This window comes from Xiphophorus couchianus, chromosome 16 (genome assembly GCF_001444195.1).
Source record: "Xiphophorus couchianus chromosome 16, X_couchianus-1.0, whole genome shotgun sequence".
Taxonomy (NCBI): Eukaryota; Metazoa; Chordata; class Actinopteri; order Cyprinodontiformes; family Poeciliidae; genus Xiphophorus; species Xiphophorus couchianus.
The window spans coordinates 6,866,489-6,891,705 of record NC_040243.1 but is presented as its reverse complement, the minus strand read 5'-3'; the positions used below and the strand labels follow the sequence as shown (position 1 = coordinate 6,891,705).

Sequence of the window (25,217 nt, the reverse complement as noted above, 5' to 3'; positions counted from 1 at the left end):
ATCTCAAGATGTAACAGTTTAGATTGATGACTTCTGCGAAGTTGGTAACAGCTATAAGTGACAAGCACAAATTGTATTATGTAACTTCTGTATGCACCCTATTTACATTAAGTAAATTCACACTGCATATATCAAAAGTCGTTGAGATTTTGGCTTTTTGACAAGCTCAGGTTCACAGTGTATTTCAAGGACTCTCGAGAATGTGGAAAGGAGGTGCTTGCTGTGGAAATGACAGCAGACCTGTGCCACTTAACTGAGCCACATCTGCCCCTGAGGAAAAATAATATTCATGGTTGGAGCTAGATTTAGTAGCAAGACATGTTGAGGCAAAGTCTGCATTCCTCTTATAGCAGTGATGTATAATTTTCCAGCTGGGTATGTGTCACCTTTTGATTTTTTATGCATCATATTTACAGCCAATTTACTCAATAAAGAACCATAGAAAGCAAGACAGAAATAAGTGACTTGCTCATTTTATTTAGCGTCTTTATGTGTGTGACCAGATGTTTTTCTTAGTTTTTTTATGATTATGACCTTGCATGTCTCCTTTAGCACTGCCTCTAAGGATGTTTTTCTTGATTAAGCTTTCAACCATTTTTTTGGCAATTGTTTTTGCTTCAAGCACTATAATTTTTCTTCTGTCAAACCTTTAAGTAAAATGTAAAGGATTATGATTATGTATAAAGAGCCACTTTCAGCATGATACAAATTAACTTACTATGAACTTACTATTTAGAGGGTCAATATGATCAAATAGATTTGGAAATAACCGGGTCTCAGTTTAACCAGTGTGCAACTCTAAAACAAACTTTTTTCTATTGAAGCTTTTATCTAAAATAGTATGGAGACATTAGTATATGGATAAATACGACAAATACCATTCCGTTTGGTGTAGTTTGGCTCATTATGCCTCCTTGCTCAAAATAAAACAATGTGTTAACTATCTTACGTTTTATTAGACTCGCAAGAACAATTTTCAAACTGCCTAAGCTATGCCATATCCTTATGGTAATTATAACAATTCAAACCACACTATACATTTTTCTGGTTCAAAATGTAATTTCAGTCTGCAAACATCATTAAAAACAATCAGAAAAAAGAAAACTATTCTGGTTAATCTACTTTGTTAATAAAACCAATTAAAAATATAACAAATTACATTTAACCTTATTTTTAAAATTCTAATTTTAATATTTGTTATATCTAACACTGTATAGAAGGTAAGTAGTTTTTTGCAGAAATCAACTTAAACAAAGATGAAATTACTGATGCTGTACAAAATAAATAAATGTGTCATTAAACTGCAATTACTGAATACAGATGCTTTTTCTCTGTTTGCTAATAGCTAAATATTTGCTTTACTTTTAAATTCATATTCTTTTTATTTTTTTATTTTTTGCCAGAATGCCATGGTGTCCTTTAAGGAGCTTTGTGGCCTGACGCCCGCCGCCAACATGAAGCAATGCATCCTGACTGTATCTACGTGGCTGATGAACAGTGAACGGTCACTGAAGGTGATAGTGGACCTGAGCGAGACCTACCCCACCATGGAAGCGCAGGGTCCTGTGCCTGAGCTTCTGCGCAAAGTGCTAAACGCCTATGACATGGTAAACTGTTATGGCAAACACAGTTTGCTGAAACATTTGCATTGAATTATTACTGCAGAGGACAATATTCAAAGCAAACAGAAGGAGAGGTGTTATTTAAAGCATAACATAATAGTTTTCTGTTTACTAAATTGCTCTGTTTATTACTTTATCAGAAATGCGGTGTTCCAGGCTAACTTGGAATCTAGCTATGCTGTGCACAAACAGGTTCATTTGAAAACTTTGAACTTACCATGTCTTTTACTTTCTGATCTCAGTGCAATTTCCCTTGAGGACTTTAAACATTGAAATATTAGGGAGTGAATAAAGATAGACACTGCGATTTTCTTTAGACAACCTTTAACTTCCTTATGCAGAAAAAAGTTATATTTTCCTTAAAGGTTAAGAGCTTGGTGGCTGCTGTGTTTTTGTGTGTATGTGAGTGTCCATACAGATTCCTGTCTACCTATAAAGTGGACTTGTTATTGATCATGTATGTCTCATTCATCACTTTAAATCTGACCAACACCTTCCCTTTCACTTTAATACCAGTAACAAAAATGGTAGGTTTGGCCCTAACCGTCTAAACCACAGCTAGGATTTGTTATTTTATATACCAACTATAGGAATGATGAGAGAATAATTTGTTTATTTAATTCTTCAGTCAGACATTTGCATATATCTCTTTCTAGTCCTTTATCTCTTTCTACTCCTTTAGTCAATTTGGAAAAACCCAATTGATGATTTCATGACTTTGTACATTTCTGATAGTTAATTAGAGGCACACCTGTTAAGGTGTTTGTAAGATAAGGCATTAAACAAACTGATTCCTTGTGTGAACTAATGGAAAAACTGAAAGAAATCAGGCAAGGTTTTTAAGGATGGAATTGTGGATCTCTGCAAGTCTGGTTGATTCTTGGTTACAGTTTCCAGATGCTTTTCTATTATGCTTTTTTTAGCATCAGAAAGGGCATTTTTTTTAATTCTTGGCTGAATTGGGTGAGCCTGTGTCATTATCCAAAGACCAACATGGACTAAGCAAGGAAGAAGTCATTGCTGCAAAAACAACAAATATAGCTAGATTGTGGTTTGAAAATAGGAACATGTTTCCACCATTTTGAGTTCTGTATCCTGTTCTGTGGATACAAAACAGGTCTCAGAGGTTTCAACTGTGGGAATGACAGTGATGTAGAAGACATTATTTTGAAGTTCCTTCAGGTCTAGAAGATCTAAAATATCTGACATTTTTAAGCTGTGTGGGAACAGCAAGGTATATAGAATAAACAGCAAAGCTATGGACACATAGCATAGTGCTGTCTATGTATTATGCTAGCAGCAATATTTTACTCACTTCCTCTTGTACGGGTTTGTGACTGACATTTACCTCCAGCGTTACAGGCAGAAAGTAAAGAGGTCTGGTCATGTGACCTTTTACACTAGACACATGAAATTTATAGTGCTTAAAGAAGACACCCTATTATTTTATTTTAAAACTTCAATTAGCTGCCAAAAGTCAAAACAATTCTTTTAGAGCTTCCAGAAGTTAGAAAAAATGTCTGGCAACAATTGTTGCCTGTGGGATTAAACGGGTTAATATACCAACTTAATGTTGATTTTTGAACATGTTATATATAAGGTTAGCATAGCACACCACTAGCTATGAAAAACTGGATTGCAAAAAGGGCATTTTCTAAGAGCGAGACCCTTAGGTTTAGCTTTGAGTCTGCATGTGTTTTGTAGGTACAAAATTTCCAAAGTTCATTTTATTGGAAGAAGACAGAGAAGGCAAAGTTTTACTCAAATCAAAGTGTTAAAATAAGAGTTTAAAGTAAAAAAAAAATCAATAACTATCAATCTAAATCAACTCTGAATCTAATAAAACTTGATTCAGCACCAAGTTTAATATTTATGCATTTTGTCATGCTGCAATAAAAACTTATCTTTCACATCTGAGCTCTTTCCCTCTGCTGAACCTCTGTGTATGTGTACTTTGCGCATGTAGGAGTCCACAAACTGCTCCACACACCAGACAGATTCACTTCTGCTTCTTTTCTGATGTAAACACACGCAGTGGGTTTCACAGTGAGTGGTGTGCCATATGCCGACACGTAGGACTGCTCCGTGCGCATCACTCTTTTACATCGGTGACGTACACACTGTCATACGCTTTAAGATGACTGTAGACAGTCTGTCAGCTTGCGTCTTGAGCTCACTTTATCGTCTCCTATTTTTAAATATACACTATAGTTTGACATAGTAGAATGAGAAAACAAACTCCTCTATAAATATTAAGTTTACATTTTTAATATTTGTGTGGGACCTTATCAAGGCACATGAAATCAAAACAATCAGAACACAAAAATAAATGCAAACTTCTAAATGAATCTTACTTTACGACGCAATTTGTGATCTGTTTAGTTAAAGTCAGAGTTCAACTAAATAAAATGCTTCTTTATATTATATTTTTTAAACATATGATTGAAATATTCACACAGCTGGATGAGTTTTCTAGATCTTCCAGACATGACATATACACCACACACAGTAATTGACCTGTCAAGTTGTCAAGATGCAGCTGCTTATTGTGTAAAAGTGCTTTTCCTTCTGCCTCGTCTCTCGGAAGACCTTGATATTTTTTACAAGTTGACATATGAGCAGTGCAGAAAGGTTTTAAAAGACTCTAATATTAGTAATTACCTGCTGTTTTACACCGTTGGTTTTTTTATTTCTATATTTTTTTAGGTGGGAGCTGGGGAAATGAGTCGTTTGTTAGGTTTCAGCCTTTATGCTTCACTTTCCACAAGAGGATCGCTACTTCTTTTTAATAGTTTTATTTTTATCGTTAGCTTTTAAAGGCAAGCAGTACATAAAAAATAAGCCAAAGGACACACAGCAAATGAGCTACATAAGCTTTTGGTTACCATCATACATGCATAAGGAATATTTTAATAATATATAAAAATAATTTTATTTCAACTTGCAATTTTTTTCAAGGCATTCACAAGGAATGAATGTTTTTTCTAGACACTGTACATTGTGTTACCATGTGAAACAAGACAACTCCTTAAAAAGCAGAAATAACAGCATAAGGATCTAATAGTAGGTTGCGTGTATCTTTATTAACATACAGCTTAGTCTTTGATGTGAGGGTCATGGCAGCTAAGTGCTCGTTTCCTGTTGTCACACTCCCTTGCTCAAGAACAGAGGGCCCAGTCTATGGGCATGTGTGTGTATCTGTGCAGTACATGTGTGTGAAGCATATGACTTCACTGCTGATTGGCTCGCCAACTCCAGGGCATTAACTGTTGAAAATCAGTGTGAAGTCTGTGTCTTTAGTAACCTACCTACCCACATGTAGGTTATTGGCAGCGAATGTCACGATGTCTTCTAAAACAAGACATCAGTGCCATTACGTTTTCAGTGCTTATGGTAGGCTGTGACATGTTTTCGTTGCTATGCAGAAGCTAAATTTTCAATTTCCTAGTTTCCCAGATAATATGTTGAATGTGGAAACATAAGTGAGTTGACATAGCACAAATAATGGCTGCCTCAATTTAAATTCAAAATTCAAAAATACTTCATTGATCCCAAAGAGAAATTAAGTGAAGGTGTGGCATTAAGTATTTTCCAGCATTTTAAGGCACAATCAAGTATGTTTCCTTCAGTTTTATGTAACAAAGATGACTTAAAAGAAATTTGACTTTGTAATTTGATGCCTTGAAATTGGGTCCATGTTCCTTTAAGAAGCTCCTGCTCTTTCTAGTGCTCCACCTTCAGAATGTCATCGCAACAATGCTTCTCATTATGCTATTAACAACCGTTCTTAGGAGTGCCGACTGAGAAGCAGTTAGGTTTTTGATGAAGTAACATTACAAAAGAAAAAAGTACATTTTACTTAATAACACCACTTTAATTTTCTTTAGAAAATAATTTTGTTTTTTTGATTCTGTCAAACTCAGAAGACATTTTGGGTTCCAAATACACTCTTTCATAGGTTTTATTGTGCTCACATGGATGGGTTAATCACAGGTTAGCAACCTGTGATTGGCAATATTTAAACAGCAAAATGGTAAAACAGTGCAATATTGACTGCAATAAGAAATTTAGTTGGTCTATAAGTAAGTCTATATCAAAATAACAAACATATTGTTTGTTATATATAATACTTTTGCATATGTAAAAATTAACTGGTTTTAATGTTATTTTGTGTTTCTACTAAAAGTAATGAATTGTATTTTTATTGATAGTTATCCAACTGTAAGAATTCTTTTGTCAAGCTAAGTATTATAAAATCAATTTATCTTATTATTGAGTTGTTGCTCTTGCTGAGTCATTTATTTATTATCATTTTAGGTAAAGAAGTTACACAACTTATTTGGTCAGATTCTGACCACACCTATTGTTACATCTGCAAAGATAAAAATGGCGAAAACAAATTTTTGCTTCAAATTTTAAATTGAGGCCAAAACTATATTTGATGTGGTGCTCAGACATCATCCAACAGGGCTGATTGGGAGCAGCTGGAGGAGAGCTCTAGCACAAAGGGGAAGGATAATTAAGTTTCACTCTCCTGTGGGAGACAGAAAGTGGACTGCTGTACTGTTTGGATGAGTATATGCATGTACATGCCTTTTTTCCAAGTAATCTTCTCATGGGAGCTAGTTTGAATGTGAAGTGTTCCTGTAATAGGCAGCACGCTCTCTGAAGCAACGACTGGAGACGAAACTGTTTAAATGCAAAACATGAAGAATATTTGTCTAACCTACATTCAGAGTTTGCCAATAGGTACTTTAAAACAGGATTAATAAGAGTGATGGGTGATGCCAGATTGTTTGTGGTTTTTTGCAGCAAGAAATGTTGCCATAGAGACAAATTTGTCTTTCTTGTAATCAAAGAGAAAATATACGTACCATTTTTTTCAGTCAGCTGACTAGCAGTGCAAAGCAGCAGGAAATAGAGGCAGGACATGGAGCTTCTTCTCTCCATGCAGTACTGCACTCTGGCATGTTCCCTGATATGTTATGTAAATAAAAGTACTTTCAATTATAAAAACTGTATAAAAGGCTGGACAGTGGTTTATTTGTTACTGGCTTGTCATGTGTATCTAATTGGTTCCTTTGCAAAAAGAACTCCACACTTTGTTGTCTGTGCTGTACATTCACTCAGATCACCTGCTTTTCTCAACTATAATCTTAATCAAATCTAAAAAATAAAACCATAAATATGTCTGGCATAAGCTCTGGCTAATGAAATGATTAAATTAGAAATCATTTGTGAGAATAAAACTCACACTTCTAGCAGTTTTACATAAACTCTGGTTATTATCATTATATAATTTTGGTTGAAGCTCAGCTGATGGGTTTTCTTTTAATGACTTTTAGTGATTAAGGTGGACTCTAAATTAACTTTGTCCTTTTTATTTGTCTTCTAGATGATCCAAACCAGCAAAACCCTGATTGAGTCAGCTGATGTTGTCTACTCCAAGCTCACACAAGCACAACGGGCAGGTATGCAGCATGAATGTATTCAGTTCTATTCCAGAATACTTCCCAAAGGGAAATTAAATGAATTTGTGCATCCGCTTGACTTGAGCAAACTGCTAGAGTCATTGTAATTTCTCGTCAAAGTAAAAGGAGGTGCTACATTTCTCTGCCGCTGGGATGAGACTGACTTACCACTCAGGGGCATGAATCAGATTTTCTCACTTACAGATATTTTTTTTTTTTAAACTCAATATCATGAGAAAGCAACTTTTCATTCTCCTGTTATAAGATAGAGAGGGTGTCACATGGAATGCAGTTCTGCAGATAAAGAAATGGCGTTGCTCCCCCCGCCCCTCCACAACATCCCTGTCAACATCAACATCGGTGGCTGCTGTCAATAGAAGTGGTAATCATCAGTGAGTCAACGTGGAGTAGTTATGGGCAGTGAGCAGGTGAAAACAATCAGTGAGCCACACGGACAGAAGGGCTGCAGGGGGGAGAGAGAAAGGACAGAAAGCGTAAACATCTTTTGAAAGGAGGAGATAAATTAAAAGGCTTGACATTGCATGCCGTGGGGGAGAGAAAGGACAGAATTAAACATGCATTAATCAGTACATCTTTATTTTAAAAAGATGGAATCCCACAGAGGACAAATTTAGCCCGGATGTGATCATTATTAGAGAAATGGCTTCAAATTAGGAAATTCTTGTGGCTTGTCCTCTCCAGCCTCTTTTGGATTTGGCTCAACTCCTCCTCATTTGCCTCACTTTTATCTTTAAATAGGAAGCACAAAGCTGGAATAGTGACATGTCAATTTTGCATGTTTTCACTAACATTGTGCTGCTACAGTCAGCCACAAAACTACAGATCATGGCCAGTAAAATACTGTGTGATAGCTGGTGTAAACCTGATTAATTATATTTTATACCCTTCCACTCCTCATTGTTTTGTGTCTAACAACTGGGACTGAGTCTCACACTTCAACCCCATATCCTGAATCAAATAAGAAATTTTAAGCCTCCTTTATGCCAAGCTTTACTCCCTGGTGTTACACAATAGGAGGCATATGCTTTCTCCCTTTAACAGAATAAGCTAACCTGATATTCATGCTGTGTAATTACCCTGGGATGTAGGCTGAACACTGGGGCTTCAATCACAGAGCTGTCCCTTAGCTCCATGGTTCCCCAGCCAGGAGCTGGAAGAATGTTCAAAGGCGATGATTTCAGAGTTAAGCAGAGATTAAACCGCACGCAGCCGCACTCGCAGCTGTTTCTGTTGCTCCACAGCAATGCTCAGCTTATTGCCTCCGTCAGGTAAAAGAACCTGAATGTAGGATAATACAGCTAGTATTTCTGGTTCAACTGAGAAGGGAGGAAATTTGGACATTCTTTTATTAAGAGTGGATAGCTTTTCCTGTAAGTGAGAAGAATGATACACCGAGGCAAAGGGGGAGTAGCGACAGCCCTCAGGCGCCTCAGCTGCATGCCAAACATAACACTCAGCCCGTCGCCCACTCTCTCTGCTGTGCCCCTGGTTCTGACACTCATGCCTCAAATCAAACTATGGCCTTTTACAAATATTATGTCTATTTTACATCCCTTCTGTGTATTTCTATTAGTGTTTCCAGACATTTGTTGCCATTTTGATAACAATAGGTCAGCCAGGAAGACTGCCTTTTTTTTTCTTGTAAAATGTGCATTAAGGAATGTTTGGAAAGAACAGGGTTTCCTGCTTATTTTGGAAAACTTTAGAATTCAATTTACAGATTTTTCAGGTTGGGATAAGTATAAAAAAATCAACTAATTCATATTTTTTAAGGTTCCGTACTTATATGTCTCTGTAGAAATAGTCAACATCAATTCAAAGCAAACTTTTTACTATTGAATAAAGAAGAAATTTTAATAAAAAAATATGTCAGAGTCCCAAAAAGAAGCAAATGCTTAAATTTAGCTTTGCATGTCATTTGGAACCTGTAAAATACAAACATATTTTCCAAATTAATTTATTAATTAAATCAAGATAACATATTTTTAAACATTAAATTAAGTTTAGCGTAAAAGAATATTGTGCCTGACGGCCGTATTTCTTCACCTGTTAAGCCAAATGTCCTTTGTTCTTATAAAATATTATTGTTTTCCACATTTATTTCTTTGATGTCACTTGCACCAATGTGCTAATGATGCTACAATTATAGAAAAAAATGTTACAATATCTTTTTTCTGCTTTATGACTCAACATGTAAGCTTCTAATTATAATCTGAAACTGACTTTTATTACTATTTCTTTAACACTGTAGTTCTCAGCTTGTTACTTCTGCTCTCCATTCACATCTTATTTCAATGGACCTATAAATAAATCTACAGTCTATGACAAATTTAGTTCATTAAACTTAAGCTAATTGGCTAAAAGTAACAAAAAAATATGAAACATTCAGACTCTAGGAGAGCTAAATTAATGCTGTCTGTGTAACTATACCTGCTTTGAGCTGTTGTAAACAGTTGAAGCAAAATTTTAGTTCCTTTAATTTAAGTTTTTTTATAACAGTCATTAGATCCGATGAAATACACTCATTCTACAATTTGACCCAATCTCTCTAATTGAGATTTTTCCTCATCTGACATGTCTGTTTTATTTAGCTTGCGTTTCAGTCGATTATAGCCATTTCTTAACCTCTTATAACCAGAGAATCCACAGACAATATTGTGTTTAACCCCTCCCATAGGTATTTGTAGTGAATGCATCTCTTGTGATGCTGTATATACCTCTTAGAACCCATCTCATAAAGCACGTGTACACACTGACAGCATTAGGAGTAACTGGCTGAACACAGAAAGGCGAGCAGAGAGAGGGATATGAAGAGATGGTGGATTTGCATGGAATTGAGGGTTTTGTCCCTATGATCATTCAAGATGGCAAAGGTATAATTTTGGATTAATGGCTGTGTGAGAAACGGAAAACAGTGCTATTAGAGGACGGCTTGTCAGTCTTGGGGAAGAGAATGTGGCGACGGGGTGGAATTTGTTAGTTTAATTTAAACTCTGGTGCTTTTGCCCTTGTGCTTTGCTCATCGGCTAAATACTGTTGTGGCAAAGACATAAATCACAAACGATGGCCAGGATATGAAATAAGGAAATTTCACTAAACTGTCACCTCTTATTTTTAAATAAGGGCATTATGCAAAATCAGAAACAACGGCGTGGAACAGGTTTGGATTTGTTCTGCCTGTCCTGCAGCATCTTCCATTTTCTTCCTCCTCTCAGTTTATGCATAGTCATTGTTGCAGCTAATCAGTTTAATTTGAGCAGTGAAGCTTATGTGTTGATGAGAATGGAGAGGTGCTAGATGATTCCCCTGTGGGCCCTATTGGTGGCTCGCCATCACGCACGAGAATAATGGGCGACCAGGAAAACAGCTGGGATGCGCACTCTGGCCCCTCCAGATGCTACCATCATATTTTTTGAGTACACAGACTCTGAGTTGGCTCAGATATCAGAAATCTAAATGTGGAAACCCCAATTCACTCTTCTTTTCATTGTAGTCATTTCTTTGCTTTGTGTGGTGTTTATGTTTTTCAACCATCTAATCAGTTTCCATTGAAGAAATGAATTAACACAAAGTAAATTTCACTCAATTTGTACATTTGTACTAGTAATTAGAAATGTATATTCAGTGCCTACGTACAGTGCATATGTGAGTGGATTAAACTGTTATTTTGAAATCTATATATTAACACTTGCAAAGTTGTGACACAATCTCAAAGTCTAAAAAGGAAGATAAATTGTTTTTATTATTTTCTAGGTCTGGGTGATTTTGGAAAAATTCTGGATTTTCCTGATATTTTTCTTCTTTCCAGGTTTTGAAGGAAAATACTCCAATAAATATAGCAGATTTATGTTGAGCTACATTTAAATAACATCTTATACCTTTTTTGCCACATTATACCTTGATTTTAACATTTTACCACCAATATTTTGGTTTTGAATTTAATTATTAGATACACCACCATTTACTTTTAGAATTAGATTCTAGACAACTTTAAATTCAGGTCGAACTGTTCTTAAAATTTGTTTTGATATTATGATAAAACATGCATGCAAACAGAGATTTTGTGGATAATTTGAAAATTGAATAAATAAACTAAAGATTGCAAACTGTTCTTAAAAGAGTCAGCATTTCCAAAACTTACAGTTGTTTTGATGGCAGAATCTTAAACCTAGGCTGTGGATCTCTGCCACTCCTCCTGAGATACTGTGGGCATTTTGGCAGCTACTCTGATTAATGCTGCCCTTCCTGGGCCTGTCCCAGAGGAAAACATTGAAATCTGTTATTGCTATATAAAAAACGGGCAGAAAACATACAAGGAATATGCTTTTGTTGTTGTTGTTGCAAGACACTTTATGCAGTAGTGCTGTTATCTAATCTTTCTGAACTATAAGAAAATCGATTCATATTTAAATGTTCCCCAAAATAGACTTTGCTGTCTTTCTTTAAACTAGAATAGTGTGATCATTTGGGTAACACAGCTGGAAATAAAAGAAAAAAAGGTATACCTAGAAATGAATAGATGAAAACGCTTGTAAAGGATGCACAGTTTGTGTAAAGGACACACAAACTGGAATCAAATGTATCATCAATGCAATCCATGTTTTATCAGTTCTCTGTTGTGTTTATCCAGGTCCCCTTCCATTCAAACATGCTTTCTCTGCCTAACGACTGTGTATTTGTTCATTTTGTTTTCGGCAGCTTTCTCGCTGTGAATATCCAAGATAAAGACATCTCATTCCCTTTGTCGTCTTTGGCTTTGCAGAGTCATTGTTTTCCTAGCTCATCCACAGCCAGAAAAAAATCCCTCTGTGTTTGCAATGATGACACTCCACATGGACTCTAGAGTGTGTATGAATTGGGATAAATTAAGCAAACATTGATCTGACTGGTGCAAATCTCCCTTTCACCAGCTACCATTTCTTTTCAGTGACACAGGATCCGCTTTAAAGATTCTGTTTTATTTGGTTATTTACCACCTTTCACTTTCTCTGACTTAAAATTTAGCTTTTTTTTTAGATCTGCTTGTGCATTTGGAATGCTTCTCATTATAAATGCAGAAGATGTTTATTGTTTTCAAGGACTATCAGCCATATTTTCTAATTGTGTAGCTACTCTAAAGAGATGTTGTCTCTCTTGTCCTTCCATCTGAGCACCACTTCTCCAGCTCATACTCATTAGCGACGCAAACTAAAAAGTCCTTGTCTTTCTACAGCACACCATGTGGTCACATTTTGCACAACAGCATGAATTTCTCAGTGTTAAAGTGACAGTAAGGAACAGGAATTGTGTTAATGTTACACTGAGATGGCTCTTAATCACTGCCAGATTAAATACTCTGAGAAGCTATATTGGAACAAACCGCCACCAGCTAATTTCGTATCATTTACATCTCCCTTCTTGCTGGTTTCTGCCCCATCCTATGTTCGCCTTCTCCGTTTTCTCAGCTCTACACAAGCACCGGCCCATTAACTGTAGCGGATTATAAAATTAGATCAGTCCTTATCCCTGTTAATGTAAATTTGAGGCTCCTAAGTTAGAATACTGTAGTAACACTGCCTCTGGTATAGTAAGAAAGGGCAGTCCGACGTTGTAGATTAAAAATAAAAAAAGCAGGCCCTCAAAACATAGTTTTACATTTTTATGTACTCTGCCTCTGGAAGATGATCCACTTAAGTTGCTGCACAGGAAAAGAATTTCAATTGGTCTGAGGTATTCTCCAAAATGTGTGAACTATTTGTTTACAGAAGAGGTGCAATACCTTCTCACTTATAAATATGAGGTGCTGAAAAAAATGATTCGAGATGCACAGCTATTCTCTAGTTTATAGTGGAAGCCTGCATTGTTTCTTCAATGCTTGTGCAGAAAATCAAAACATTTGTTGCTTAAGGTCATCTTTCAGGGACAGACTGGCAAGCAAGCTGAGTCTTACAGATTTAGTGGGAGTTTGTTGCTAAACCCTTTGGAGATTAGGAATAGTTTACCTCGGCTGCAATAAAACCTGACCTACTCTGAAGCCTAATTAGAGGTTCGACTTCATTGTACCGTTTTAGCCCTGTAAGCAAAGGGCATCCATCCGGTCATCCATTTTCTGTACTCACTTAAGTCTAGTAGGGTCATGGGATGATCTGGTCTTAAATCTCCTGAATCAATTACCAAGAGATGATGAAGAACATCTCTGAACTATGAGTGAAAACCTATGCATTCCTCACCGAACACCACAAAAAAAATACACAATAGCCTATTTGTTTAAATATGCACACCCTTACTTTGTTGCAATATCTTTTGATACAGTTCCACGATTCAGTCTTCTTAGGTACACAGTTAATTATAGAGAAATTAAACTACATCTATTAAGTGTAATTAAAGTTCATGCCCACTGATTGAAGTTCACCATCCTACTAGGGCTTTTTTCAAATTACTAATTGACATTCATACTTTGCCGACGCTACAATGTGTCAAAATAATGAGATTTATGAAAAGATGCTAATCAGGAATTTTTTTAATCCACAGCAGATAGCATGGCACTCTGAAACATTGAGCAACAGTAACATTTCTAAAACCAAATAATTCCCAAAATTTAATACAAAAAAGCCAAATGGGAAATTGTCAGGGAGGCTGCTAAGAGGTTGGCAGTAGCTCTAAAGAAAATACAAGAATTTCTCCATTATGTCTGGACTAAGAGTAGGGTTCAAAGGTCAAAGCATTTTCTTCCAAAGAAAACATTCAGGCCCAGCTAAAACTTCCCAAAAACTTGTGGGAGAATAGTTTATGGTCTGACGAAACTAAGCTGGAACTTTTGACCAACATTTTAAAACATAAGTTTGGTACCAAAACAGTACAACACTAAAATAACACTGCACTTTTAGTGAAATACAGTGGTGGAAGGATCACGCCCTGGGGTTAGTTTTCTTCATGTGAACTAGACTTTTATAGAGGAGAATGAAATCATGCACAGCACCAAATATCAGTCAGGTTTTGACCCAAACCTTAATGTACCTGCATGCTCTAACAAATTTCAGAAAATGATGGCACTTTAAAGAAGCTGTCCACATGTTTTATGACTTCTGTAATATTGAATATACATTTTTTGCCATTTTATTTGACCTGTTCTTACTATATAACAAATGGTAATTGTGTTTCCCTATGTCTCCTGTGGTGAATAACAAATCTCTTGGCAAAGGTGTCTTACCTTTGAAACCTGCTTTACGTAAGACCATTAAGATCTTAACAGGACAATACTAATTTGGTTATTCCAGTAGTAAAACAGACTGATGTACTACATATACTATATTCCATTCTTAAAAAATATTAATTAAATAAATGAATAAAAACTCTAATCACCACAGTAGACTGCAAGCCTTTTAGAGATATTTGTGACTTTTCCGATATTGTTTTTAGGTGAAACATGTCTGTCCATTTCAGGTCTGGACTTCCATGAAGACTTGCATCGTATTGGAGTAAAGGAGGGCCTGAAAGGCAGAAAACTTCAGAAAGCCATGGAGAGTTACGCTTGGAACATCACTGTGCTTAAGGTGAGCAAACCTCCCCAATAACGTGACTTCAAACTCAATGTACTGTATGCAGTACATTTAGTATTCACACAACTTATGGTATATGAAAGATGGGAAGTTAAAGGATTATCTTATAAACTGCAACCAGCTGGACAAGCAATCCCAGACACTGTTGCAGAGATTTACCCGCATGATGTCTTAAGAAAGCTTCTTGGGCTAATTGCGTCTCTCTCTTCCCTAATCCCTAAATCTCTTAAGTAATTAGTGTTCATTCCAAGCGTTGTTTTATTTATTTGCTCTTGTATCTATTTTGACAAGACTTGATTGGATCGTTCACACTTGCTTGGAAGAGACATGCAGCTTGGCCATATGTGCATGTGTAAAAGATGGTGCATTCTTGTCACTGCTTGCCCTGTGACTCGAGAGATAAGGCCAGCCAATTCTCTCATCTTATTCCCTCTTTGAATACCGAGGTTAGAAAGCTAAATGCGAACAGTATAGTAGGGATCTTATCTCATTGTATCACCTTGACACCAGTTAATTGTAAATGATAGTGATGATTTCATGGTTTATACTGTTTTTCATTTTATTGACTTTTATATGTTATCACAATTTACTTTAGTCAAAATGAAAGACCTTAAATCACATTTTTGTGCAGCAGCATCATTTTAATTCTATATATGTGAAAATACAACTTCAATTAGTTATTTTGAGTTTTCCGATATGAAAAGGCTCCTTTGCCTTTGCCAATCTAAAAAATAATTTAACATCAAAGGAATTTCTTGCACAAAATCTTTAGAATGGTTTTATCATTTTAGCTATTCACAGAGCTGTGTACACTAAAACCCCTGACAGTGGGTTTTAGTGTACACTCAGTGGTGGAGGATCAGAGAAATTACCACACACACCCACTGCAAATGTTTTAGTGGTTGGCACCCAGACAAAAAAAAAAAATCTGTGACCAATTCTAAACTGCTACTTAGTAAACCCCAAGTGGCGGTTAGCTCTGCTACAGTTCTAATATTAGTAGCAAATAGGTGGAATGCTTTTAGCCATGTTACTTGTATTTCCTCTTCTCTTCTGTAACGAGAGCTAATAATGTTGTTATTCTTATCTCCAAGCGTGTGAAGGAAGTACTGCACACATCCCTAATCTTCTAAGCAAATATATTTATAAAGGTGGAGTTTACACAAACGTTCCACCATATGTCAGTAATAACCTATCCAGGCTAAACATAGGAAAAAAAATAAAAATCAAATCCTGATGTCCATAAATTAACTTATGCTGTACAGTATAGGGAAAAAGTAATGAACACATGATGAAAAGGAGGTTCAAGAAAGCATGGAAAGCCATGACACCTATTGAAGTCGATCAGTTATTGGAAAATAATCCTGCCACTTAGTGTAAATAAACATCAACTGGCTCAGTCTCAACTGATGACCAATGAAAAATATTCTGATTACCAAGGTGTCAAACAAGACACAGCATGTGATGGGCATAACTAGTGAGCTCTGTCAAGACCTTTGCAACCTTATTACAAAACATACAAATGTTGTTGGTTGCATACAAATTTTCCAGAGACAGAAGAGTTAAAGGAATTAGCAAAGAGCATAGGATCATTTATGGAAGACACTGAACAACATGTAGACAAGCTTTAGAAATAGTGTAGATCATAGTGTGGCCAAATCAGGCCATAATTGAAATATTATTAGATACCATAATACACATCATATTTGGAGGTCAAAAGGTTCTGTATATCAGTCCTAAAATACAATACCAATAGTGAAGTTTGGAAGTGGTAACATCATAATGTGAGGTTTTTATAGAATATGGCGCTGTCAACGTTTTGTAGTTGAAGTAGAGTTGCTATGCTGTAATTTTCACGCGCATAGTAAATTCATTATTTAAAGTTATTATACACCAATAACTAAACAATGTCCTAAGCAATGCCAGTATTAAAACTATAAAACATAATCACCACAATAATCATTATTAATATTTAATACCTGACAAAATTCAAGAGTAAAATCTTGAACTGTTATTTTTCTGACTTCTTGTACCAGATATTTGTGCTACAGTCTTAAGTACTGTAGGAACCAAGGGGAAATTTGCTTTGATTTGTGTTATTTATATTTCTACTCACCTCTATAATGCCAACATTTTTCAAGCATCTGTCTTATTTTTTTTAAAAATAATGTGTTTTCCGGTGTTAGTTGCTATAGCAGCCAACCACTTCCCGCTCTAATGGTTTCTCTCTAAAGGTTTTTTGTTTTTGCGTGTGCTTCACCTACTTATGTTATTACTGCTACAATGGAAGAATAGTGTGTCAGTTTGACCTGCTTTCTGACTTTTTTGCAGTTTACAACCATAAATACAAGCTTGCTTGAACTAGGATGGCCTGAAGGCTTCTCTAGAAGGCATTGCTCATGGTTTCAGGTTTTTATGATTGTGCACATTGTGGTTTGTGAAGATAATTCTGATGCATCACTGAATGCACAAAGAAGAACAGGATGCTGAAGAGCAACAAGTTCTACTCATCTCATACAAAATTTGTAGTCTCACAGGTTTAGTCATTCTCCAAATTTGTAAAGATTTAAGATAGCAGTATCAGAAGGTCTTTTTGTTGAATCCCTCCATCATCTCTCACCCTGTTCCATCTATATCTATCTAACTATTCCATACATCTCCACTTATTTGTGCTTGCCCTTTAAGTTGCCCTCTTCCCTGTTTCTCAGCTTCTTCATCCTCGTTTCATCGATGAGCCATGCTCTCAACTGAAAGGCATCTTGGCATCCGCATAACTCCGCCTCCTCTTCCTCCCATTCTTCATCTATAATCTCTCTCTCATACTGAACATTTGGTGAGAGCCTAGCGCCTGTTTGCCAAGGCTGGCAGTCATGCCTAGTTATTTCACCCCTCAACCTTTTTCAGATTCTCAGCAGGCTGGAAAGTGCTAGCTGGTAGAAGCATGGGACAGAGAAATAGGCAGTTGAGTGGAAAAAAAGTGGTGTCCTGTCTTTCTTTCTCAGCTTCCCAAACTCCCACTTCGACTGTACTTTGACAGTGACAGAAAGATCAGAGCTGTCATGGTGGATGATGTTTTTTGCACATTGCTGTCACTCATTGTACCTCTGTCAAAAGAAAAGCAGAAGCAGAGAGACAGAAAGGGCGGCTTTGAAATGAATGTCAAGTTCTTCTTAAATAGAATAAAAGGCTCCTTAAAAACATCATGAAAATGTGTGCTGTAATTAAAATGTGTCTAATGAATACACATTTAATGAACTCCACAAAACTAGTTCAGATTGCAGCCATTGTAGTTTTGACCCCTTTTTGTTAAATCAAATATTTTCATCACGTTCAGCGAACCAATGCGTGCCTTACAATTTATAAATAATATACAGCAATTTCAGGTTAATTCAAATGAATTGTGCATGAATAATATTGAACCGGTATTCAATAAGGGCATTGTGTGGGAATTGGTGACTACCCCTGTGTTATTTTAGCCCTCCCTGTGGACAGCTTTGGGTCAACTGTTGGGGTGAATACATCACCTAGAAGTGCAATTCTGATTTGGTTGTTGCAGCGCAGGACCAGCTTTTCGCTGTCTTGTTTCATAGCTGGTGAGTCATGAGTTACATAATTTTTTTTCTTTTTTAAACATATGACTTATTCATCCTCCTGGTTTTTGTGCTGGAATGTCTTGGGTAAAAGGCCACTTGGAGAGCATCAGCATCACCTGGGAGCTGAATGTTGACCGTTTAGCGGAGGGCAGCACCTTTACTCCCTCTGCAATATGTCAGACTTCCATATGCGTTGCATTCTTTTAACATTTGCCCTTCACTGTGGCATAGGATAGGTTAGCATGTGTCACTACAGTGGGATGCCAGTCCAAAGACGTATCACAGTGGGCAAGGTAGTATTTGCAGAATGCCAGATTTGATGCTCATTTTCGAGTGAGCAAACTGAAGAAAACAACCTACTTAGAAAAAGAGTGATGGATTCAATAATGACCCTTTTCTTGTTTTTTTCTCACATATGAATATTTCTGTTATATATGTACCTCTTCCACATAGAAATAACTCCACCATATTTTTATATAGCAAATTTGGATGATCCAAATTTTCTTGACCGTGCTGTGAACACAGAAAGGCTGTCCTGACCATTTCCTCCATGGCATGCATTCATCTCTGGGGTGCTCGAATAAAGAGCAGAAACATAGTGGCAACATTATCACCATATGACAGCACAGTTCACCAGCAGAGAGGAGCTGCACAAACTGCTGGCAAACGTCCAACCACGTTTCAGTGAGTTTGTACTGCCCCCTTCCGGCTATTTTGGGTTAACGCAGGCAAAAAAAAGAGAAATCTTCAGAGAATAAAAAAGTGTTGAAAACGGGAAAAGAAATTAAATAAATTAATGCAAACTGACTGCAATTAATATGCATGAAGTATTTCAAACGAGTTGTTTTATTGAATGCCAAATGTTCCACAATATTTTCTTGATATATTTTCTTATTAAATAGGAAATAAAATAAATACATGATTAAATGTATTTAAGATTTTTTTAAAGTGTTCCAGGTAATTAAATACAGACATAAATTTAGAATGTGAAATTAAATAATTAAAATTCCAGCATTTAATTATTTCATGCATGGTGTGCATCAAAGGATTATTTAAAATGTCGCAGCATTTGATTGGTTGCACTGTGTAGCAAGTCAATTTCAGACAAATTCTATTAACAAGAACTCATCATTCATTAATGTCCGTGTTAGACTGATGCACAAAATAAATGCAGGAAGCGTGAGAAGATATACATATAATAAATATGGGAATAATATAGTCGCCTTTTTAAGAATACATGTTTATTGACAACATATTTATTCATTATATACTTGATAACATTGTAGTGTTTTATATCTTATATAGCTACAACTAATGTTTTACTGATTGATTTAGAAACAGAATTTTATAATCAAACACTTAATACATTAAGTAATATATCTATTTAGTAATTGAATTGTGTTTTGGGACTTCAGGAGTGTTTTGGGAGTGTTTTATGCCTCATCAAAACTGGACATTATCACAATATTTACACATGTCTATTTCTTTTTTTTCTTAACCTCAGGGCCAGGCAGACCTACTGAAGCATGCAAAAAGTGAGGCACTGGACACTTTGCGCCAGATCCACTGTGCAGCTCAGTCCTGTGGTCTCAGTAAAAATGGAGCGGCTTCCCCGCAGCTTCCTCACCATCCTCCTCAACAGCCACCACAAGTACAGCAACAGCCTCCGACCAAGCTCCACCCACAGTCTCTGCTGCTCCACCCACCCCACGTTCCTCTACAACCCCAGACGTCACCCCAGTCTTACCTCCACACCCATCAACAGCAATACTCCCAGCTGCATTCCCAGTCGTTTCCTTTCCCTCCCATCCAAACTGTTTTAAAACCACCGGCCTACCCACATCCTCCACCCTTACCCACAAATCAGTTCCAGACACAAAGCCAGCAGCAGAGGGCGGCAGGACCTCTCGATATCATCCCAGAGAGAGAAAAAGAGATGGTCACCGATGGTCCTGCAGGACCCTGCTGACTAGCAGCCTGCGCCCACAGTGAGTCCCACCCAAAGAGAGACAAAGAGATAGAGAAGCAGAAGGACGTTGAAGGAAAACAGGAGGCTAATAAGGAAGGCGAGGTACAGGATGTTGCAGAGAGACCTAAAGAGGTGATGACAATGAAAAGGAGTCACCGTATTCGAAGCGAAACACAAGTCTGAAAATATGGATGAAGACAAATGTAACAGTCCAGTCATACATTTCTGAACAGGATGCTTGTTCTCTCAATTTTGAGCATTATCCATTTCAGCAAGAAATTAAAAATATCTTTGTCTTCTATATTGCAAGAAGTAAAAAAAAAACAAAGGAGGGAGAAGCAGGGGATGATGGGAGGAATATTTCAGGCTAGTGTTTCTAGTTAGGAAAGTACATTAAAGGCAGATTGATGACAAAGATAGCCCTGTCTCTCTCTGGGCATTGCTAGTTACATGCAAATCCACAACGTACACTAGCTCTGTGGGTGCGGGCTTTACCTCACATCAGTGTTTTACGCCACAAATATGCCTTTTTTCATTTCAGAGGCACTTTACCATGTCTATGAGCTTTTATTTGGTCACATTCACACTTCTCTCCCAATATTTTAGTTGTAATGGTCAGCTCAAACCCTCGCTCCTTTCCATAATGAGGGTGCAGATTTCATTTTAAATGCACAAATTAGAGCAGCACTGCTAGGCTGGGCACTGTAGGAGTCACAAATGACCTTTTTAGCACAAACCAGGGAGCATTAGAGTTAGTATTGAGAAAAAAAATCTGCATTTGTTCAGTGTTCATTTATTTATGCTTTTTTTTTTTAAGCTGCTGTCAACCTCTATCAGGTCCTTCTCTTGAGTTGTGCGTTCAGGTTTGAGTTCATTCTTGGATACTCAGCATAGGATTTTCTTGTCTCCTACCCAGCGGCTCTGCGTATGATGTTATGTAAGTTGATGTTTTGGTCCCCAGGGTGGAGCTAACCCACATCCTTCAGTGGTGTAGCTCAGCATTCAGTCACAACTGGAATATTTGATCCTCCCTTTTAAAAGTGAAAGGTCAAAATCACCATGGTACTGCTGTCTGTGGAATAACACAGTGACTATAGATGTAAACTCTATGTAAAATGTATGAAGGGAACATATACTGCTATAATTCTCAGACATTATTGATTGATATTCTTATTGTTGTAAGTTTTATTGATATTCAGAGTCTTTTTTTAACATTACTAACACATGTACAGTGCTTTGACACCTGTTGTTCTGTGGATCAGATCAAGTCAACCAGTGCATTTGGGACTGAAATGATGGGTTACAGGTTAGTGCCGCAACACAAGGGGTAAATGATGACATGACAATGAGTGTGCAAACTGTAAGAGCTCCTTTGAGTTCCCCATTAAAGCTGGCTTCATTGGTTATTCTGTCTCCTCTTGTTCATTTCTATCTAATGAGACATAGATACACAAAAAAAAATATTGATTTGATATAACAAAATATGTAAAACATTTTTGACATGCTTTCATACTCAAGTATTTATATTATGGTAAACATTTATATCTTGCCCACATAAACTGGGTTTTAGAAATTGTTCTGCTCTATTTTAATTTGATCGGTAGGTGGTTTTCATAAGTGATATATTTTTTTCCAAATATGTATAGACACTGAATCGCACTTTACAACACTTCTCTAAAGATGGCTGAAGAAGTAATTTGGTTTGTTTATTGGTTTGGGGCTTTTTAAATTGTAATTTGTCTATTCAGATTTTTTTTTTAAACAAATATGAAGAACCACACTAATATGCTAAACCTCAATACATATATATATATATATATATATATATATATATATATATACTAACAACAAAAAGCTTTGATGACATGACAATGAGTGTCATCACAAAAGCTTTGTGATGAATATATGAGCACAGATGCATCACTCTTACCAATATCTCAATATAAATTGAGGAGAACAAGGTTTCCTCATCTTGGTTTCCATCTTGTTACACTCAAAGGTCCAGAAATGACATCCAGGTATTCTGAAAAGATTTAGTCCATCTCTCAATATCTAATACCCAAGGCAATTCTGAGAGCCATTTCTTGAATTGTAGGAACATCTTCCGTATTCCACAACCTTAAGATCAATCTCTTATCAATTATTAATATGAGTATAATTTGAATCAACAAAGAGACAATGATTATCAAAACCTGGGATCAGGTTTAAACTCACAGCTGCAAATAAAGAGACAGTTGATCGATTTATTTTTGCAGATCAGAACATTAATATCCTGGTCTGTACCATAGGACCATAAAAGCAAAAGTTATCAAATAAACAAAGTTCCGCACACCTAGAAACATATTTATTTTCATATTTATTTAAACATTAATTACTTAAACATATAATTCCAACAATTATATGTTGGAATTATATAAAGATGACTATGTTGGACACGTACAATCTAATCTAATCAATGAACTACCCAAATGCTTCATTGATTGTTTCTGATGCACTATGATGCAACGTTAATAGTCCTGATCTAAAATTACGCTCTTATTGATTTAAACCTATTATTCTTCCATGAAAGCGTTTGTGTGATTAAAGCAGTACTTCCTGTTGTCCATAAGATGGCAATAAACATTAGCTAAATGGATGTACAAATGAGTGGCTGCTTTCAAGTTGTTGTCCTGAAGTTTTGAGGTGAAATTTGTAAGAATTAGTTTCTGCTTTATATAGACCCTTAGATAACCCCACCTAAACTTCTGGATGTTTGTAGTTAAGCAAGTGGATGCTCTTTGAAGCAGCAGAAAATACCAACACTTTTGATGTATCACTACAGACCTTTAGTATGAGAAATCACAGCACACAGAGCCATGGTCATTAGCATGCCCTTTCAAAGCTTGTTAGTTTCCTTATGTATTTGTGTTGTATTTTTTATATTTTTTTGCTTTACTGGACACAATAGTTTCCATCTTTGGCCACTCATAGTAATGGCATGTGTTAATAAACCCTCCCTATGCAGCAACAAAGGCATACCTGTGGTTCATCAAATCTCTGTGGAGATGATCTCTAATAGGGGTCTAATTAACAGTTACGAGCATGACGGCAAACTTTAAATGAGCAGAAATAAATGATTTGTGGTTTTCTCTGTTTATGGCTGGCCTGAATGACGCCCAAAGCACTGACGATGTGGACATAGTAGAACAATATAAAAGAGACTTCCTCCTGTGGGAAATAAGAAGATCAGATTATAACCCATCACACAAGAGTGAAGATGACATGGTACACCACCAACTTCCACAACACTGCTGGGATGGACACACCTAACAGGGTAAGACCTTTCAGGGTAAGCCTTTGTACAAAGTTTTTTTGATTACATGTTGATGCTCTGAAGAATTCAGACTTTAGTTCATGTGGAGCACCTTAAAAGTAGCACCTGATGTTCATAATAGAGATATTATTTTGTTGTATTCATCATAATGTTGGTTAAACTTGTGTATTATGGATACATTACTGGTCAAGGTAAAAGTTTTGAAGTACAGAATAATCCTGATCAGAATGGATCAATCTAAGCAATCTAGATTGTGAGCTGGACAAATTTATTGCTACAAAACAGAAAGCAGCTTTGGCCAGCAGGAAGAGAACAGTGATGCTTACTTTCTCTGTGTAACACTTGGGGAGGTGGAGGTGCCCACTCCTGTAGTTAGTTAAACAATAGAAAACTTGACTGATAAGCTCACAAAAGTGTTCCACCCTGGGATGAGTCATATTGCCCAAACCAAAGCAGCATTGCAATGGTCCTATGCCATCAAGTGATCAAAATACTGACTGATCAACATTTTATTGTTCAGTCTGTTCCAGTATCTAAACATGTTAAACAAAACTTATTTCATGTAGAGATGCTCAGTATGAGCTACATGTACTAAAGTGGGGTTTATCTGAACAAATGTATTCTAAAGCTACTTTTCTTCCCCTAACAGAAGACTCTGGCGTTCATGTTGATACTGCTGCTTGCCCAGCTGGGATGTAGCACGCAGAGTGTGTCTGAGTGCTGCAGACAGCCAGCGCGGTCCTGTCGCCTCCAGGTCCTGCTGTGTCGTTCTGGCAACAAGAGCATAGGGGGAACCATCGCAGGAGACGCAGCCGCTGGAATCCTCACCCTGGGTAAACGGAACGAGGATGAGTTACATTTGCAGAGCAGACTCCATCAGCTTCTTCATGGCCGCAAGAACCAAGCAGCTGGGATACTGACTATGGGAAAGAGGACTGCACAGAGGGATAGGGAGCAATAAACAGATTGACTGAGTCTGTCAAAAAAAAACCCCCAAAAAAACACAATTGTAACACTTTTGCCTGGGTAAACAATGTTCATACAATGTTTAGAGAAAATAACATCTATATATATAAAAAAGGGATGACAATCAAAGGATTTTCTTTAAACTGTATCTTTTTGAAAATAATGTCATAGAGATTAAGAAATTTGTGGTGATGTAATTCAAAGTTTAAGCTTATGACATCTTTAGGAAAGTATTGAAAACAAAAAAGAACTTGTCAATATGTGTTGACAAGAATAACTTGCTATATACAGTGCAGTCTGATAGAAAATGAGTATTTATCATTCAATAAACTACAATTTTGAGTCTACCAGAAAATCTTTATTTTTTTATTTCCTTGCATCCTTGCAACATGCAGAAGAAGGTTGCTTTTCTCTTGTTTCTCCTGTGGATCATATAAAAGACAGAGAGTGAAGATTAAAAAGAGGCACGACACATTAAAGACTATATTAAACAACACGGGGCTATAAAAAGAAAGAAACCATAAAACCAGAAGTGTAGTGGTCAAAGACATGTTTCACAGTATATTTCATAGAAACTGACCAGACTGTAGTTTTTTACAGAAGTGATCTCAAGGATGTACTACCTGTGTTCATGTATTTATAGACTCTACTGTGTTTCTATGCTTTTCTGTGCGGTGCATGGGTGTGCCATAGAAATTGTAATAGAGAGTGCAGAATCCTTCAA

General features: G+C 36.6%; 2 protein-coding genes across 3 annotated transcripts in view; both read left to right on the top strand.

Moving 5' to 3' along the window:
• LOC114159943 (inactive phospholipase C-like protein 2) overlaps positions 1 to 21,620 on the top strand; it is a 67,664-nt gene extending 46,044 nt beyond the window's left edge. The window contains exons 3-6 of the mRNA XM_028042225.1: positions 1,404 to 1,607; positions 7,018 to 7,093; positions 14,537 to 14,646; positions 19,750 to 21,620. Coding sequence (XP_027898026.1) covers positions 1,404 to 1,607; positions 7,018 to 7,093; positions 14,537 to 14,646; positions 19,750 to 20,214 — 855 coding nt within the window. The 3' untranslated portion in view covers positions 20,215 to 21,620. The remainder of the gene's footprint in view (positions 1 to 1,403; positions 1,608 to 7,017; positions 7,094 to 14,536; positions 14,647 to 19,749) is intronic.
• Positions 21,621 to 22,202: 582 nt separating this feature from the next.
• On the top strand, positions 22,203 to 24,840 carry hcrt (hypocretin (orexin) neuropeptide precursor). Of its 2 annotated transcripts, none has more exons than XM_028041544.1 (2): positions 22,203 to 23,542; positions 24,177 to 24,840. In XM_028041544.1, exons 1-2 carry the CDS (start codon positions 23,471 to 23,473, stop codon positions 24,486 to 24,488), a joined length of 384 nt encoding a protein of 127 aa, XP_027897345.1. In that variant the 5' UTR covers positions 22,203 to 23,470; the 3' UTR covers positions 24,489 to 24,840. The 2 variants fall into 2 exon arrangements, with proteins under 2 accessions (XP_027897345.1, XP_027897346.1); XM_028041545.1 differs by having other exon boundaries at positions 22,207 to 23,527.
• Positions 24,841 to 25,217: the final 377 nt, after the last annotated feature.